Consider the following 18,878-nt stretch of genomic DNA (forward strand, 5'->3'; position numbering starts at 1 on the left):
TGTGGACTATTCTCCAGTTCTTTGATCTATAGTCTAGGGTCTAAGGCTTCTTCCAGCTCTCTGGTCTACATTCTAAGGTTCCCTTGAGATCTAATAGTCTATGTCCCAAGGTCCCTCCTAACCCTAACATTTTCTTAGACTCCATCCACTCACATTCTATAGTCCCTTCCAGCTCTGACATGATTTCTTCTGTGTTCTGGGTTTTTCAGAGGTCTAACATACTATGTTCAAAGGCCTCTTTCATTATAATATTCTAATACCTGGGGAACACATGTGGAGGGTACATATGTATAAGGTACACACTTCAGGAATACATGTGGCCTGGGCATACACTCATTGCCTGTGTGACTTTGGGTGAGTCTCTTGATTTCTCTGGGCCTCAGTTTCCTCATCTATAAAATGGGGGACTTGGATTAGCTGGCTTCTGTTATTTATGTGGGCAATATCCATACATAGGATGGCATACACATAGAGAATATGTATAACTGAGGAGCATGTGTAACCTGAGTTGGAATCCATTGTGCCAGACATCTATCTAATTTAGGATTAGAAATTTGTAGTAACTCCTACTTAATTTCCTTATTGGAATCTTGGGCCCCAAACCCATTTCTCTGATGCTTTGGAGTCAGCAAGGCTTCTGGTGATGGCCTCACACTGTTTCCACCAAGTATCCTCCTTGATCTCCCCAAGGCTCTATCCTGGGCCCTCTTCTCTTCCCTTTCTATACTTATTTCACTTGGTGATCTCATCTCATCAGTCACCATGGGTTCAATCTCTATGCAAATAATTGCCAGATCTATAAAGCCAGGCCTACCTACCCTCTTTCCTGAGCTCCAGTCCTACACCACCAATTGCCTTTCGGGACATTTTGAACTGGATAGTCCATGGGCATCTCAAACTCAACATGCCCCAAACAGAAATGATCCTTCTTCTCAACCCTTCCATGTTCCCAGTTTCTCTATAACTAGTGAGGCTACATCATCCTCCCAGTCACGCAAGCTCCAAATCTAGGTGTCACTCTCAATATACACACATGTATGTAGATGTGCATATACATATATGTGTATGTGTACACCCCCTTCTCATCACTCATACAATTGTTGGCCCTCATCACCTCACGTCTGTCTTTCACAGAGCTGCTGGTTGGCCTTCCTGCCTCAAGTCTTTCTCTACTATGATCCATCCTCCACTTGGCTGTCAAAGTGATTTTCCTAATGCTTACATCTGAACATCACCCCCACTATTCAATAAACCCTGACCCCCTAATTAATATCTCTATGATCGAGTATAAAGTCTCTTGTTTGGTAAAGCCCTTCTGAAGCTAACCTTTTCCAGTCTTTCTAGCCACACCCTCTACAATCCAGCTATACTGGTCTACTTAACTATTCCTTGCATAGGACACTATATCTCCCATCTCCCTGCCTTTGCACAGAGAATGCCTGGAATGCTCTCCCTCCTCACCTCCATCTCTTAGTTCCCCCAGCTTTCTTCAAGACTGCTCAAATTTCATCTTCTGCAGGAGATCTTTCCCCAGACTCCACAACCCTGACCTTGCAGCTACAAATGCTGTCCCTTCTGAGATAGCCATCCATCTAACTCTGTAAATCTCATATGGACTAAGTCACTTCAGTTAGAAAGAGAGCACCTTGAGGGCAAGGACTGCTTTTACCTTTCTTTGCATGCTCAGCACTTAACCACAGTGACTGACTGGCTTTGAGTGCTGTGTGGTCTCTGCAGGGAAATGTTCTGTGGGCCTCATGGTGATTCTTTACTCACATGCACCCCACATTTCTAAACTATCGCCACGTCCTTTTGTTCAACTTTTGTAACTACTATCCTATATATACACACATATGAAGATGCACATATACGTATATGTGAATGTGTATGCATGTGCATGTGTATACTCCCTTCTGCTGGTCTGTTGGCTCTGCTGACCTGGCACTCATTTGTAGGGCCCTCTCTGCTTCCACCTTCTAGTTTCTGGCTTCACTGGGAAATCCAACTGAGGTTTACCTCCTTCCCATAAGAAATATATTGTACCATCTCTCTTTTAGCATAGAACCCAGAAGCCTAAATTCCACTTCTTTTAATGAGGCAGGTCCTTTACATACCTAGTATCAGACTAGGGGGAAAAAGCTCAGCTGCTTTCTCCCTCTAAAAAGAGGAAGATCTGCCAATTCCCAGAATCTTAGCTGTGGTTGTCTTTTTTATCAAGCAGGAGAGTTTTCTTCTCCAAGGTCCAAGCTCTTTTGAAACTGAACAGCTAGCTAGCCTACTAAATGGAGACTGAAGGGATTTAACTTCTCTTTGAATCTGTTGGGCCTGGAACTGAGTTGGAATCCATTGGGCCAGACATCTGTCTGATTTAGGATTAGAAATTCCTAGTCACTCCCGCTTATTTCCCTTATTGGAATCTTGTGCCCCCAAACCCATTTCAGAGCGATCTCTGCTCCAAAAACCCCACAAGAATCATGTGGGTCTGAGGCCGCTCAGTTTTTTCAGTTGTCTGAGATCCTTTTGTTTTCCAAGCAAATGGGAGAACAAGAACAAAATCGCAGGTAGCTTTTTTTATTTTTTCTCAATGGAGGGGAAGGAGGTGGAAGGGAGAGAAAATAAATACTTGTTATCTGAAAAAAAAATTTGTAAATTAAAAAAAAAATCTCAGATGGAGTCCTTCCTAGGCAATGCCTTATCTCCATCTACCTCAACCCTTTGTCCCCAGTTCCCACCTTTATTCTGTATATGTTGCCTGTAGCAAGGCTTTGAGCTGCCCTCCGGAAACAGGAAGCTGTATGATCTAGCTCATAAAACTTTGTAATGAGAACCAGGAAACCCGAGTCTCACTCCTGGCCCTGCCATTAACTTTGTTGTGTGATCTTGGATGTCACCTCTCTGGGCCTCAATTTCCTCATCTGTAACATGGGGATGGTCACTTTTGTTGAGAGAATGTAAGATAATAGACATGAAAATACTTGAGCTTCTTTGAAGAAGGATGCCAAGTGAATACAATCCTCTGTTCTGGTCTTTGTTGTATATGGAAATGCTCATGTTTGTTGATATTTAAGTCCATGATAAAAAGGATTTTTTTAAGGTGCTATATGAACCTAAGCCATCACCCTCGTCATGGCTATTGTAGCTGATATTTCCATAGGGCGTTGTAGTTTACAAACTCTTTTCCTTCAGCACCCCAGTGAGTTGGGCAGTGCAAAGATGAGGAAATGAAGGGTCTATGAGGGGAAGCAGTTTGCCGGAGGTCACGCATATGCTAAGGGATGAAACTTGGGTCTTCTGACCACTAGCCACAGGCATGGTTTCTTCCTCTGTAGAATGAGATGCATGGATCGGCCTGGCCGAGCTCTCCACACCACCCCACTGCCACCCCAGATTTGTCAAGTTTTGGCCTCTCTGACTATAATTACCTAATTAATCAACGAGGGACTCAGCCTGGGAGCTGACTTGATGGGCTCCCATGTGGCTGCAATATGTGGACTCCAAGCACCCTGGGAAGTATCTGAATCGCAGCTGTTCCCTGTCAGAGGCTGGCTGGTCTTTGGAGCCTGAAAGAAGGCCTAAGGCATTGAACAATTCCCGGAACCTCTTTCTTCTACTCTAGGCCCTTTGTTATCCATGTCCAGAAATGGGCCCATGATAAGAGACTTGAAAATTCTGCCTTCTATCAATCTTTATGCAGCCTGAAGCTCAGGAATGAGTTAGTCAGTCAGCGAGCAGTTACAGAGCTGTGCCAGGCACTGCGTGGCAATCAGCCCAAGTTGCAACCAAGGGAAGGACCTCCCTGGGCTTTTTCATCTGTAAAATGAGGTGATTGGACCTTAGGACATAATTGAAGTCCTTTAACAAGGGCTAGTGACCAAAGCAGCTCTTCCTTGCTGATTGCGGTGCCTCTGTCAAGCCCTGAACATGGTGAAGTTTGAGGAAAGGGATCTAGGCTTTTGTCTTCATGAAGGCCCAGCTCTGTTCCTGTGGGACTCCAGGGAACTTGCGGCAGGTGGTAAAACCTATGCCCATTGCCAGAGGACTTGCTTTCCCTGGTGCCCTTGCAATCCTTTCTGCCTTCCCATGCCAGGGTGACTGTAGGTCATTGGGCTGGGGTGCCCGTAGAGCTCGGGGACCTCCAGGGTGTGGAGTTGGGAAGCTTCTGAGGGACGGTGGCCTGCAGAGGGCAGAGGGTACACAGTCTCTTCTGGCCTCCTAGAATGGAAACTTAACACAACTAACTGGTTGTGACATTCCTCTGGTAACCCCCAAAACAGAGGGTAGGCCCACAGTCAAAACTAAGAAATTAGCATTCTAAGGTCTACAAAACGCCTTATATATAATTATTGGTGAGGCAGATAGTTTGGGTAATATTATTCCCACTTTATAGCTAAGAAAACTGAGGCTCGGAGTAGTGGGAGAACAGGCTGAAGGCTCATTCTTGGATCTGAAATCACAGGATAGCAGGGCTTGAAGACACTTCAGACACTGTTTAGTCCAACCTCTTTTCTCCATGAGGAGATTCAGTGACTCTCCCAAGGTCATACAGCTAATAAATGACAAGGCTGGTTCCTGGGTCCTGGGAGGAAATCAATGAAAATTAGACAAGCAAACAAGCAAGAACTTGGGCAACAGCTTTCAAGAGGGCCAGAGCACCAAAGGAGCCCTGGATCAGCAGGCCAGATCTGGGTTTGAGTCCTGCCTCTGCTATTTGCAGGATCCAGGGCAAGCTGTTGTTCTGATGGGAGATTCATTTTCCTCTTCTGAAGAATGAGGATAATTAAGCTTGTCCTGGCTATTTCCCATGGCTCTGGTGAGGAAAGCCTCCAAGAGGCCTAGAATGGGGAACTGGTCTTAGTTTTATTAGCGGGCCAAGTTAGAAGGAAGCCAGCACCAGAGTGTTTGCCGCCCCGGACAGTTGCCCTCAGGCAGTCCCCATTATTCCTTGGGGTTTCGGCTTTGAAAGCTATTGTGGAAATGAAAGAAAGAAGTTAGGTAACCAATTGGAACAGGCCTGTGTTCTGACTGAGAATGTGGGAGGATGAACATCGGCTTCTCTGGGCCTGTCCAATGAAGAGCTTCTGGGAGGATCCCACGAGATGAGCGATGGGGGAGTTCCTTGAAGAAAGACTTGGCATCTCCTAAGCTCAGGGCTGAGGTGAGGTCACAGTTCAGAGGTCCCAGTGGGGAGTAGCCTTGGGGGCTTGGTAGGCAATCCAAAATTCTGCCACTTACTAGCTGAGTGACCTTGTCCCTTGTAGGCTCTGGGCTGCTGGGAACACCACTTAGCTAGTGGCAGAGAGGTCAATTTTCTGCTGTCCCAAAAAACCTTCTATTGATGAGGTGATCCAAAGTGGAATAGGTTGTCATGGGAGCCTGCAGATTCTACCTTCAGCAGAGGTCTTATAGCAGAGGCTAGATGCCAGCTCTTTGGGGAATAGGTATTGGTTGCGTTGGGTGGCCTGTGAAGTCCCTTCTTGCTCTGGGATTCAGGGATCCCTTCTTCAGTATACATCATACCCCATACCCTCTCCATCCTATGTATTTCTTGCCCGCATCCCAAGAAATCCTCCAGGGAGCTCCCTCCTTGCCCCCCTCACCAACACATTCATCTCTCCTAAGGGCAGTGTTCCAGCTTGCCACGTAGTGACCAATCCACCTCCTTGTCCAATCACACTCGTCCTTAAATATTTGCCATCTTCTTGCCCCAAATTCATCATCGGTGATGGGCTCCAGCCTCCATACAGCCACCTTTCAGTTGGGTGGAGCAATCTAACAGCACTGTTGATCTTTCAGAGTTTTGTGGCATTCCCAGACTCACAACCACCCAGCATGACTTTTGGGTTAGAAAGGTGAGTCTGCATCAAGAAGCAGGCGAAAAAGGCTGAGAGCCTTGTACAGTTTTCCCAAGGCAATCCAACTCCATCTCTTTCTCCTGTTCAGTTCAGGGCCTGGCCCCCTGCCTGTTTGAAGTGTTTGTCCCAATAGACACAAAGGTCAGCTAACTCAGTAGACCCCCATTCAGCTTCCTTTCAAAGGGTCTGCCACTAATTCTATGGGGGTTCCACTTATAAGCAAATGCATGCCCAGACACATGTATGTCCTGCTTGTCCCAGGCCAAAAAGGTTTGGGAACTACTGCGCTCAACTTTTTTTGTCCATTTGGTGTGGATAATGGAGTGGATCTCACTGAGGAAGCTTGGGACAATTAGTAGAGGACCACCTGTGATTACAAAGCAAAGAGTTAATACAGGGGGCATACAGACTAAGACTGGAAAGATCATGGAGTCAATTTTACAGATGGGACAACTGAGGGCCATAAATGGGAAGAGACTTGTCTGAGGTCTCAGAGGTGGTCGCTGACTCGAAATCCAATGTTCTTTGTACAAGATTATGCTGCCTTTCAGGGTCACCAAGAATTCCAGGATAAGTCCCATGGAAGTAGTAGAGATAGTAAGTGCTGCTGTGGGAGAAGGGAGCCCTGGAGGCAGGGGGATGTCTACTATGACTGTGGCAGGGGGATGTCTACTATGACTGCAGGAGGGAGGCAGTTGGGAAAGCATGGGATGCTCAGGGATATGCCTGGGCCCACCATCAGCTCTCTCAGGACCTCTGGTCCTTCTTTGGTAAAATGGAGCCATTGTAAGCGATCCCTAAGGTCCCTCCTAACTCCAAACCCCACGATCCTTTGATGTTATCAAGCTGCTGGTGTTGGATGTGGGAATTTGGGAAGGGCTGACTAGGCCTATCCATCCCCTCCCAAAGGGGAAGGAGGGGCCACTCAGCACATATGCAGCTGCTGTGTATAGGAAGGGGGAAGGGGGGGCTGACGAGAGCTGAGGAGGCGGGCCTGTTATCCTCACTGTTTCTACCTCCCAGCCTGGCAGACAGCGCCATTGCTGATGGCAGGCTGAGGCTGGGAGAAATCGCCCCCGTTCCCACCCACTCCGCATCACCAGAGCCCATCTGTTGCTGCCATTTCCCAGCTGGCCCTGGTACAGTCCCAGGAATTGAGAGACTTCTTAAGGAAACTCTCCCTCTCCCTGTCCCTCTCCTACTCCCACCTCTCAAAACTAGGGCTTTAACAGGCCCAACTGTGGTCCTCCCAAGGCAGGATCCAGAGAGGAGACCTGGGGGGGGGGGGGGGGGGCTGGCCTTGGACAGAGACACCTTAGAGATAGGTCTGCAGGACTATTTCCTGGAAGAGGAGCTAAGCTTGTTCAACTTGGGCTCAGAGCACAGAACCAGAAGCAAAATAGGGGGAGAGGCAGGTGTAAATGTGTTGCAAGAGAGACCCCACTAACAATCACAGTTGTCCAAAAGTGAAATGGGAGGGAGGTAGTGAGTTCTCTATTACTAAAAGTATTCAAGCAGTACCTGGGTGACCCTTTGGTTGGGATTTGGAAGGGATCCTCATTCAGACGTGGGTTGGACCAGATGCCTTCTGAGGCCCCTTTTATCTCTAAGATTCTGTGACTGCTAGTCCAGTGTTCTGGGTGGCAGAGTGGAAAGAAAATTGGATTTGGAACTAGAAGACTAGAGCTTACCTGTGACTAGCTCTGTGGCCTCAGTTTCCACATCTATAAAATGGAGAGATTAGTCTGTGCACTCATCCCTCACAAGATTTTTGTAGGGCTTAAAAGATGTCATAGATGGATGGATGGATGAAGATAAAAGCATTTATTAAGCACTCACTATGTGCAAAATACCATGCTAAGTGCCAGGGATATAAACAGAAAAGGGGATACAGTCCCTGTTTTCCAGGAGCTCACACTCTCATATGGAAGAGCCAACATTATCATAAAGACCTATCTAACTATCCCCGTCTACTTTATTATCCCTGAGGGACACATTGGTATGGTTTGACACTAAGACTAATTTGGAGGATGGCAGGTATAGATAGTAAGGTGCCAGAAGAGGTAGATAGACTACTGGGAAAATGTCCCTCAAAAATGCCCATATTTCTTGCCTTTAGACTCATTCTGGGAGGCTGAAGGAGAGGCTGAAAGAGAGGCTGGAGTTGAGCTTCAGGGTCTGCCTCCCCAGACCTTTCCCATCTCTCCAGACCTCTCCTACATGCCTAGCCCCTGGGGTCCCACTCAGGGGAAAGGGGCTTGCTGGGATTGTAAAAGCAGAGTCCAAAGGGGGCCCCATACCCTACAGTTTCTAGGAGCAAGTTAGGGAAGAGAGTCCCTTCCTCCCCATTCAAACCCATACCCATAGTTTGGGCCCTCCTTACCTCTCATAACAAATGCAGGCCTGCCTTTGTCTTTTGTCAAAGGCAAAGAATGATTAGACTGAAGAGAGAAGCAAAGGCTATTGTGGGACTTTAAGAGGGATTAAAAAGTGGGAGCATGATCTAAGACAAAAGATTCTTAACCTTTTTATGTGTCATGGAGGCACACTGGATAGAGCTCTGGGCCTGGAGATAGGAAGACCTTAGTTCAAATTTAGCTTCAGAAACTTACTAGCTGTGTACCCTAGGCAAATCACTTAATCTCTGTTTGCCTCAGTTTCCTCAACTGTAAAATGGGGATAATAACAGCACCTCCCTCGAAGGGTTGTTGTGAGGATCAAATGAGATAATATTTGTCAAAAATGCTTAGCAAAGTACCTGGCACATAGTAGAAGTTATATAAATGCGTCTTCCCTTCCCCCCCACCATGGACCCTTCTGACCATCTGAGTAAGCCTATGGTCCCCTTCTCAGATTCAGGTTTTTAAATGCATGAAACTAAACAGAGGATTACAAAGAAAATCAGCTCTATTGAAAAATACTTATCAAAATGTTTTTTTAAATTCACAGACCCCAAGTTAAGATGCTGTGATCTAAGAGATGGATTGACCAGGGAACTGATTTTTGCTGGGAGAGGGTGAGGATGGCCAAGGGGCTGTGGAAAGAAAAAGGAGGCATGGAGGGAAGGAAGGAGAGAACAGGGCCCAGTGTAGTTAGAGATGCCATGTCCTCTGAGGAAGCCGGGGGATGTCACCTCAAGGGATCAGGAAGGAGAGCTCAGGCCTGTCCCCCACCACACACATACTCACACATATGAACATACATGTAGATACCACACATGTGCACACACACATACAAAATGCCCAGGTCCCAGACTCTGCCCCAATCCCTGCCTGTTCCTGGGCTTCAGAGGGAGGGGGCCAGGCAGGACGAGCCCCAGAAGCCTTGGAAACCATACAGGCACAGGAGCTAATCCACCTCGAGGTGGATAAAGTCTTAACTCCTGCTTTCTGAGAATCTTGAAAACAATGAACATACCATGGGAAATCTGGAGCCCTTCTCTTAAAACTATTAGATTTTCTTTGTCTCCTTTCCTAGAAAAGAAATATTACAGGATAATTTTCTATTATGTAACCATGAGGGTAAGTCAAGGTATGCAGCAGGGGCCAGAGGAGTGTGGGAGGGAACAGCGTTTAGGCCCTTGGAATCCAAAGGTAATTAACTTTTTTTTTCCATGAAAGGATTGACATCATCTAGCCCCCAAGAACTTGGACCTAATTAACACAATGGGCACTCTTCTGACTCCCTTTAAGGTTGACCAAAAGCATCATGGACTACCACCCTTAGGATTAGATGGGACAAGGCTTCTTAATAGATTCTGCAGAAGAAAAAACTGAGGGTCAGAGAAGTGCGAGATTTTTCCCAGGCTCACTCTTCACTTTTGCCCAGGCAAGAATTTAGACTTAGTCTGAGTGTTGCAGGCCTGGATCTCCCATTTCTGGTAGCTAGCCTATGGTGAGAGGGGTAAGGTAGAGTCCCTAAATCCCCTCTTGGTGACCCTTCTCTCCCACCTCCAATCCCTGTTTTGCTGCAGGCTTCTCTTGAGCCTCTCCCTTCTGCCAGGGAGCAATGAGAAACTCTTTCCAGCTAAGGGGTTGGCTTTGCCACTTTTAAAGAGGCGACTGAGGAAGGCAACAATCAATTCCCTGGAATTAATTTGTCAGCCTTCTTCCATGAGATATATATTCACCTTCTCTCCACCTTCACTATCTTCACCCTAATTCGCAGCCTTGTTACATCTCCTTTGATCTATGGGAATAGCCTCCTAAATATTCAGTTGGACTCTAGTCTCTCTCCTCTCCAGCTCATCCTTCACACAGCTGCTCAATATTATACATATGTTCTAGTGTAACAACATCACTCCTCCACTCAAAAACCTTCAGTGGCTTCCCATTGTCTCTATGATACAATGCAAGCTCTTTAGGCTGGCATCTAAGGCCCTCTACAATCTGGCTCCCAACAGCCTTTCCAGGTCCATTTAATGCTTCCTCCCTTCAGCCAGATTGTCCCTTGGTCTTATCTGGGGACAACAGCCTGGAAACAAGCCCAAAGCATTCTGTCCTGGCTCTGCTGAGTGATCTTGACAAGTCACTGGAAACCTTCTTGTTCCTCCCAGGTTTGTTGGTTTAGGTGTGAGATTCAGTAGCAGGGGGCAGAGCCTGGAAATTGGCTAGGGCAGTTACAGATAAAATTGCAATACGAGAATTGAGATGGAAGACAGAGGTGTTACCCACCAGCACAGGAAATGGAATTATCATCTTGAAGTATTTGAAAGTTTATCACTTGGACAAGAAATTAGCTTTCTTTTGTTGGCCCCAGAGGGCAGTGGGTGGAAGGTCCAGAAACGATCACTTAGCATCCACGTAAGGAAACCTAATAACTAGAGCTGTCCAAGAACAGAACCGGTCGCTTTGGGAGGTAATGAATTCCCCGTCCCTGGAGGTTTCCAGTTAGAGGTTAGATGAACATTGGCATGGATTGGACTGGCCACCGAGTAGGGCCCTTCCAACTCTAAAATTCTTTGTACTTCTCTATTGTTTCTCCCTCGCACTTACTTTGGAGAACTGAAAGGGCCTTGGAACAGAGAACGGAAAATGTGGGAGCAAAATGGAATTGGATGAAAGGCTTTGAAACATAGAAATCATCTCTTCTAACCCTTCCATTATACAGATGAGGAAATTGAGGCCCAGAGAGGAAATGTTTAGCATAGTATCTGGCACAGAGTAGGCACTTAATAAATGTTTATTGACCGATTAATGGTCAAAATCCAAAAAAACCTCTCTTCCCAGCACAGTGTTCTTTCCCCTACACTTAGTCAATTCGAAGCAAAGAAAATGCAAAGACAAAAATGAAACAGTCTCTGCCCTGAAGGAGCTTACCTGTGTATGTGTTAAATGTATGTTAAACACAAAGCACATACAAAATAAATTCAAGAGGGAGGACAGATTGGGACAGGCCTCTTGTAGAAAGTGGCAGTGCCCAAGCTGTGCTCTGAAGGGAGTGAAGACTTCCAGGGGGTGGACAGAAGATATTCCAAGTGGGGGGGGAAGGATCATTCATACAAAGTCAAGAATGATTCCAAGGTTTGGAAGTTGAGCGATGGGAAGAAGGGTGGTGTCATCAGCAGGAATGGGCAAGTTGGGAGAAGGAATGGATTTGGGAGGAAAGATTGTGATTTTCCTTTGGAACATGTTGAATTTGATAGGCCTACAGGGTGTCCAAGTGATGTGTGATGTATGACTGGAGTTCAAGGGAGAGTTTGGGTCTGGAGATAGATAGATGGATGGATGGATAAATCTCAAAGGCATCTGCTTAGAGAGAGTAATTGAATTCATGGAAATTGATGAGTTTGCCAAGGAGAAAGTGGAGAGAGAGGAGAGAAGGGCTGAGAACAGAGCCTTGGGGGACATCTATACTTACTAAGCAGGAAGAAGAGAAGGATACAGCAAAAGAGACTGAGGAGTGAGCAGGAGTCAAACCAAGAAATCAGTTGAAGAGAGGAGATATCTCCTCAATAGGAGGAGATAGTGGTAAACTGTGTCAAAAGCATGGGAGAAGTAAAAAGGAATGAGACTGGAAAAAGACCATGGTATTTAGCAGTTAAAAGATACTTGATAACCTGGGAGAGAACACTACCACACTGTTTGCCGGAGGTTTGATTTCAACTGAGCTATGAAGGGTGGCTGGATGTAGATGAGCAGAAGGGGGAAAGGAAATGAACAAGCCTCGGAGGCCAGTCAATCCAGGACATGCTAGAGGCCAAGGAGGAAACTGACCTGGATGAAGCAGAGTGAGTGGTGGAAGACAAGGCAGTAGAACCAGATTGGAGGGGTAGGGGGGAAGAATCTTTGGTGCCAGGCTAGGAATTTGGGACTTAAACTTCTCTTAATGGGGAGTCATGGAAGGTTGATCAAAGTGGTCATCCACTGGGGGAAAATCAAAGTTCATGTGGTGAGGCCTGTGTGCTCAAGCCTATTTGGGATGACTCAGTAGCTTAGTCCCATGAGCCAAGAGAAAAGGAGACTCCACTCCAAGGTCTTTGTGTGAAAGCCTGCTTGGCTCTGGGTCAGGACCCCTCCTCCTGGCACCCCTGGTTTGAACCTGGAGCCCAGCAGCTGCTGGCAGCATGAGTTTAGGGAGAGCTGAGGGTGGGATGGGGTGGGGAGGGGAGGGAGCAGAGAGCCAGAGGAGAGGCAGGTCTGAAACCTTCAGCTCTCCCCTACAGACCCCCAAAGCCCTCCCCCAATTCAGGAATACTCCATGCTCTACCTTCCCAGACTCCTGCCAGATCTTCTCACAAGGCAGGAATTGAGGGGGAAGTGTTCTCCTTTAGCCTAGAGGGTATTGGTCCACAGGAGGATTTCACAGACCTAAAATCCTATCCAGCTCTTGTGACTTGGGACAAATTACTTAGCCTCTGGACATCACTCTCCTCCTTTGAAAAAGAAGGGTGTTTATCACTAAGGGCCTTGCCTGCTCTGAAGTGCTGAAAGATCATCTGGTCCAACACTTCAGAGGAGGAAACTGAGGCTGGGAAAGGGAAAGTGACTTTGCCCAGGGCCATACAACTAGGAAGTGGCAGAGGCAGGTCCTGACTCCCCACTCATGAACTCTCCACTACACCCCACCCCACTACTTCTCCTTGGTCCAGGGTCCCAAGGAAGCACAAACTAAAAACTGAAGTCTTGGCCTTAAGCCCCCTGCCCATACACGTGGGCCCCAGAGGCCTATGGGTGTTTGTTGTTCCTCTAGCAGGCGGAAGGCTCACTCCCTGCCCCCAAGATGCTCCTGCTGGCAGTTTTGAGCTACCCCCTATTTTCCGGCCACCTGGAGAAGTCACGGCTAGCTTTGTCAGCTCCACTGGTCAGTGCCTGGGATGGAGGAGTGTGCGCAGGTGGAGGTCACCGGCAGTGGCGCCCTTTCTCCATTCCACTTCCACCCTTGTAATCTCTCCCTGTGGCCCGCCAGGCTGCTAGAGGCTGGAGAGGTGGGGGTGGGGGGCAGTATCCACTTTCAGGCCCCTTCCCCCAGCACTGGGCACAGCTGTTTCGGATGGCTGCACTTGGTGCCTGACCACTTAATCCTATTAGTTGTTCTTTCAGAACTGCGTGCACCTTGTTACTAAGCCTGGGCCTTTTCGGACAGCGCTCTCCGGGCACCCTCCCCCCCTCACTCTCCCACTCTCCCTCCCTCTTTCCTTCCCTTGCCTCTGCTCCTTGTCCTCCTCCCACTTTCCATTTTCTCTTTTTCTCTTTCCATTCTTTCCTTTTTCCCTCTTTTCCCTCCCATTCTTTTTTTCCCTTTCTCTCCCTCCTTCACCCTTTCCATCTCTATTTTCCTCCCTCTCTCCTTCCATCTCTTGTTCTCTGTTTCTCCCTCCCTCTCCCAGTCTGCCTCCCTTATCCTTGGCTTTTCTCCATTATTCCCTCCTGCAAGCCAGAGCACTGGGCCCCCACTTATGACAGGAATGCTTTTGAATACATTGATTCCTGAAACCCTGTAATTAATTTGGAGTGGTCCTTTGGCGGCAGCCTAGCAGGGAGGTGGAGAGGGAGTCTTATCTCTCCCCTCTCGGATCCCTGGGTTTTTTTCAGAATGTCTCCCCAGAAAGTTCAAAGGCACTAACTTTGGCCTCGGGGAGAGAGGGAGAGAGGGGGAGGGGGGGGGAAGAGAGAGAGAGAGAGAGAGAGAGAGAGAAAGAGAAAGAGAGAGAGAGAGAGAGAGACAGGTGTGTGTGTGCGTGTGTGTGTGTGTGTGTGTGTGGTGTGTATAAAACTGGTCACTGGAATGAAAAGATTTTTGGGGCTTCTTCTCAGGCCAGGGGCCTGAGGCAGGGCTGGTAGGACATAGTCAGTGTTCCCCAGGGCTTTAATCAGCCCAAAGGAGTGAAAGAAAGGGGTGCCTGTGCAATGCAGACATTGGGTTAGCTCCAGCCAGGATCCCCCTTCTTCTCCCACAACCCTCAGAGGACCTTGTTCCTAGGCCTACTGGGCCTGTAAAGAAGGGTCTCTTCTGCATTACTTGGATGAAAGGGCTGGAGAGTGCGCATGTGTGTATATATTTATAGCTCATCCTCAAGATCTGAGGGGGAGGGGAGAGGGAAGGGGGAGAACTCTCATTCTCTAGGAATGAGGCCCTCACTCAGGAATTAGTTGATGAGACAGGGCCGGGGGGGGTGGGGGGTGGAGGGGGGTGTCCAGGGCTGGAAGGAACAAAGGATCATGGAATTTTGAACAAGAAGGAACCTTAAAGATTAGAATCTAGACTGCTCCTTTCATTTGACAGTGGAGAAAATAGAGTAACTGAGGTACAGAGAAAGGAACCCATTTTTTTGCTCTGAATCATAGTTATTAAATAGCAGAGTAGGGGTTCAGACCTGGCCACTGATTCCAAAGTCCAATGACTTTTGCACTCTAACACACAGGAGAATTTTTTAAAGGTGCTTTTCTACCCAATCAGACTTCCCATTGAAACTACAGGTGTCATTTCAGAGCTAACTGTCTAAAATAAGATTCTGTGGTTTCATGCTCTCTCGTCTCACTATCCTTTGTGTCTGAGTTATTTGCGTCTTTCATTCATTCAGCAAGCAGAAGCACCTACTATGTGCCAGCAACTGTGCTGGGTGCTGAGAAGACCAAGTTTTTTTCCTCAGGGAGCTTACATTTGATTTACGGGGGAAAACATCCACAGAAAAATAATTAAAACATAGAAAAAGTAGGTACAAAGCAGTCTCCAGAGTTGAGGGCGCTAGCAACCAACATGCTCTAGGGCAGCTCAGTTGCAAATCTACTTCTTTCAGAATTTGGAGTGAATTATGGAAAATAATGAAAAAATACATGTCAGCGGACTATTTTCCCAGTGTCATGGATGAAGTTACGGTTATAGTCAGCGAATCATAAATATAGACTAGAAAGGTCCATAGATATCATTTAGTCCAATCCTCTCGTTTTATGGACAAGGAAATTAAGAGCCTAAGAGAGGCTAACTAAGACCCCATGTGGAGAAAATAATCAAAAGTGAAACACAAATATGGTGAACTTTACCTTAAACCAGTCTGCCCATTCTTTCTCCCATCTGATCTCTCCAGTGGTCTACCATACTTACTGGCTAAGTGTACAAGCCAGGGAGTAGAGCCAAAGAAACTGGCCCTCATGGGGCTCCCCCTTAAGAGTGGCCTTATTCACATGGACAGCATGCACTAACCATTGGGTAAACTAGCCCAAGCATGATCCTGGGGAGACCACAAGGAGAAGCAGAATTTGAGGGACCAGGAAGTAATCCCTCTATCTCGCTGTGTTTTGGTCACTTAACCAAGATCCTGCACCGGGAGTCACAACTTAGAGGAGATCGATCCTGCTCAGGTAACAGACACTGAGTAGTGTTTCTTGTTGCTGCTCCTGCTGCAAACTTGGAATGCATTCAGAGGAAAGTGGGAAGATAATTATAGGCTGGCAATTAACTGAGGAGGAAAAGTTAAAGGAGCTAAGAATGTGTAGCCTGGAGAAGAGAGAACAGAGACGCAAGCTGGTAACGGTCTGAGGAGAAGATGATCCCGAGCTGGAAGGAGCCAGCCCTCTCATTTTTGTAGTTACTTAATCTTTCCTGGCCTCAGTTTCCTCATTGATGATATGAGGAGATTGAATGGAGATGATTTCTCAAGTTCCTTCCAGTTCCAAATCCCATGACCCCATGACTTTCCCCACAGTCTCAAAATTGATCAAGTGTCAGAACGAGAGTTCAGACTCTAGATCTTCATTATCCTGCAGTGCCTTCCCAATGCCCCTGAAGGACTGCTGGAAGAGGTCTTGGATGGAATACCCTGGTGGTTTGGGTTCTCAGTCGCACTGGCAGCTGGAACACCAGGGTCTATGCCACTATGTGGCCTTAGGTAGGCCTCTCTGGGCTCCTCTGTAGGGAGGCTGGGGGGGTGGGGGGAGTGGCCGGGATGATATGGAGGATGTTCTCAGAAGTGTAGCCAATCAGCTGGCGCCCAGTCAACCCAGGGGGTCCTCATTGTCCTCGGTGTCTCTGTGCAGCATGGGTTGGAGCCCTGGCTATGGGGATGATCTTCTTGTGTTCCCCCATCGTGAGCATCTTCACTGACCGGATGGGCTGCAGAATCCCAGCGACAGCCGGGGCAGCTATCGCCTTCATCGGCCTCCTCACCAGTTCCTTCACCAAGTAAGACCAAGCCCAGTCCTTGTCTCTTCCCTCCCCCTCCCCATCCCCTTCCCTGGACAGTACTGGGAGTCAGGGTGGCTTGGCTGAAATTGGGGTGCCCATCTTCCCTATCCTTGGTTCTCCCATGAACCTTGACCTTTATATAGCTCTCAAATCACCCACTTCTCTGGTGCTTAATGTAAAGCTTATTAAAAACTGGTCCCATAAGGCAGCTAGTGCATGCGTTATTATTCTCATTGTACAGATTAGAAAACTGAGGCTCAGAGCAGTTAAATCCAACCTCTAGCACTCTTTGCACCATCCAATGCCATGCTGACACTCAAGGCCCATACTGAGGGCTAAGAAGAGAGAAAAGCACCCTCCTTTTCTGATGCAGAGAACAGGACACATGGGACAAAAGGCTGACAGCCATTCTCATGCCCAACCCAAGGTGGCACCTCCCCTTTCCTGCCATCATGGGCATTACCAGGAATGCCCAAGCAGTCAGTTGGTGGTAGGCAGGAAACAAGAAGCAGACTCACAGGATCTGTGACAGTTCAGGGCCAGAAAAAGGCCTTTGTCTAATTCAGGGCTTCTTAACCTTCTCTATGTAAATGGATCCTTTGGGTAGTTGAGTGATGCCATGGACTCCCTTCTCAGAGAGGGGCTACATTGGGCTACAAAAGAAGATGATACCATTGAAATGCTGTTATTTACATTTCTAGATTAAGGAGTCCCAATTCTAGTCCAAATCCCTTATTTTTCACATGAGAAAACTGAGGGCCTGTTGGGAAAGGTGACTTGTCCAGCCAGGCCGAAGCAAGGCTGGAATTTCAACTCCATAGCCCAAACTCTCTCGACTGGGCCTCCACTGCCTACTCTAGGATATCATTCCCAGTCATCATAAAGCTCCTATGAGAGAGGGGACCAGGAGACCATTCCCAGAGAACTCACAACAGACAGGAAGTAACAGAGCCACAACTGGAACCCAGTTTCCTTGCCTCCAATCCAGTTCTCAAGGGCAGGTCAGCCCTGGAAAGAGGTTAATTCACCTCGAGGCTCTTGGTTTCCCTGGCTCCCCATTAGGCATCTCAAATTGCCGCCTACAGGCCTGGATGATGTGAGTACAGGTAGAGCCAGATGTTTTCAGCAGGAGAGAGGAAGGGATGGGAATATTTAGCAGTATCCCCCGCTGGGATCGGCCACACAACCCATCTGCCCCACTTCCATAGAAGCACCAAATCCATGCTGAACAAGAAGCCAGTCTATCACATACCAGACGAGGAGGAGGGCCTTTCAATAGCTCTCATTGGCTGAAAGTTTTTCCTTAAAACTAGCCTGCGGGACCTATACCCAGTGCTCTTAATTCAGCCCCCTAGGACCAAGCAAAATGAGGAAATCTAATTTCTTCCTTTTTATGGCAGCCCATCCCCATTTGTCTCTCTCCTGGAGAAGTAATGATCCACCTCTACCCCAAGCCACCCCCAAACAGTCTGGAGCAGTCCCCCATTAGATAGATGTGCCTCCTAGCTCACAAAACCCTCCCTCTCCATCAGGTAGGAATGAGAGAGAAGTCAAGTCAGCAGGTCTATCCTCAGGTTGGGGAAGAGTTGTTGGGGGCATCCCTTGTGTGGCCCATCACGCCCCCATTGATCTGGGCAGATGTGAAAGTCAGCCTGCCTGGAAATGGTGGGGAGGGTGGTAGTGATGTGAGAGAAAGGCAGACAGAGCTGAACACCCAAGGACCACTGGAAGAGATCATCACAGCCAGAAGGGACCAGAAAACTGAGGCCCAGATTGGGGAGGGGACTTGTCCAAGGTCACACAGATAGGAAGGAGCAGGCAAGATTTGAACCCAGCTCTGGATTCCAAATCCCTCATCTCTCCATCCCAACCAATCTCTTTCCAAAACGCCACCCAGCACTGGTACTTGTAGCCTCAAGAGTAGTCGTTGCTTCTTTAAAAAAAACATTTATTTTATGGTCCTGGGTCCTCTAAGGGTGAGCCAGCTTTATGAGTCTAACATTTCCGGCCATCCACCCGAGCTCCCACCCGACATGCCAGCAAAACTGAATTCAGTCAGCGAAAAGGATTTGGCACCATCCCATCAGATTGGGACAGAAAAAAGGGTAAAACCCCTGTTGTGCCCTCCCTGGGGACGTGGGACAGGACCCTTGCAGCATCCAGCCTCACATGCCCCTTGTGGAATTCCATGCCTGAGGCATCGACAGGATGGAGGAGGAGCCTCAGTCCTTCCACTGCTCAGCACTGAGCTGTTTTGTAAGACTGAGCAAAGTGTAAACAAATTAGGCACATAAGGATCCCATTTCCCTTCCATCCCACATGGTCCATAATGGGGGTGGGGTACAGTGGCAGGCTGCCCCCTGCAAGAACTTGGAATTGGAGGTGTCTTGTCACTAAGCCCCC

The 18,878-nt window shown here is 47.8% G+C and overlaps 1 protein-coding gene across 2 annotated transcripts in view; it reads left to right on the forward strand.

Annotated features, from left to right (window-relative positions):
* The window catches only part of SLC16A2 (solute carrier family 16 member 2), a 99,722-nt gene that overhangs the window by 63,523 nt on the left and 17,321 nt on the right, over positions 1-18,878 (forward strand). Inside the window, exons 2-3 of one of the 2 annotated variants that reach the window (XM_072626014.1) lie at positions 16,058-16,179; positions 16,328-16,472. In XM_072626014.1, the coding sequence (XP_072482115.1) occupies positions 16,068-16,179; positions 16,328-16,472 (257 nt within the window). In that variant the 5' untranslated portion in view covers positions 16,058-16,067. The remainder of the gene's footprint in view (positions 1-16,057; positions 16,180-16,327; positions 16,473-18,878) is intronic. The other variant, XM_072626013.1, reaches the window with a different exon arrangement.

The sequence above is a fragment of the Notamacropus eugenii genome, chromosome X, assembly GCF_028372415.1.
Source record: "Notamacropus eugenii isolate mMacEug1 chromosome X, mMacEug1.pri_v2, whole genome shotgun sequence".
Classification (NCBI taxonomy): Eukaryota; Metazoa; Chordata; class Mammalia; order Diprotodontia; family Macropodidae; genus Notamacropus; species Notamacropus eugenii.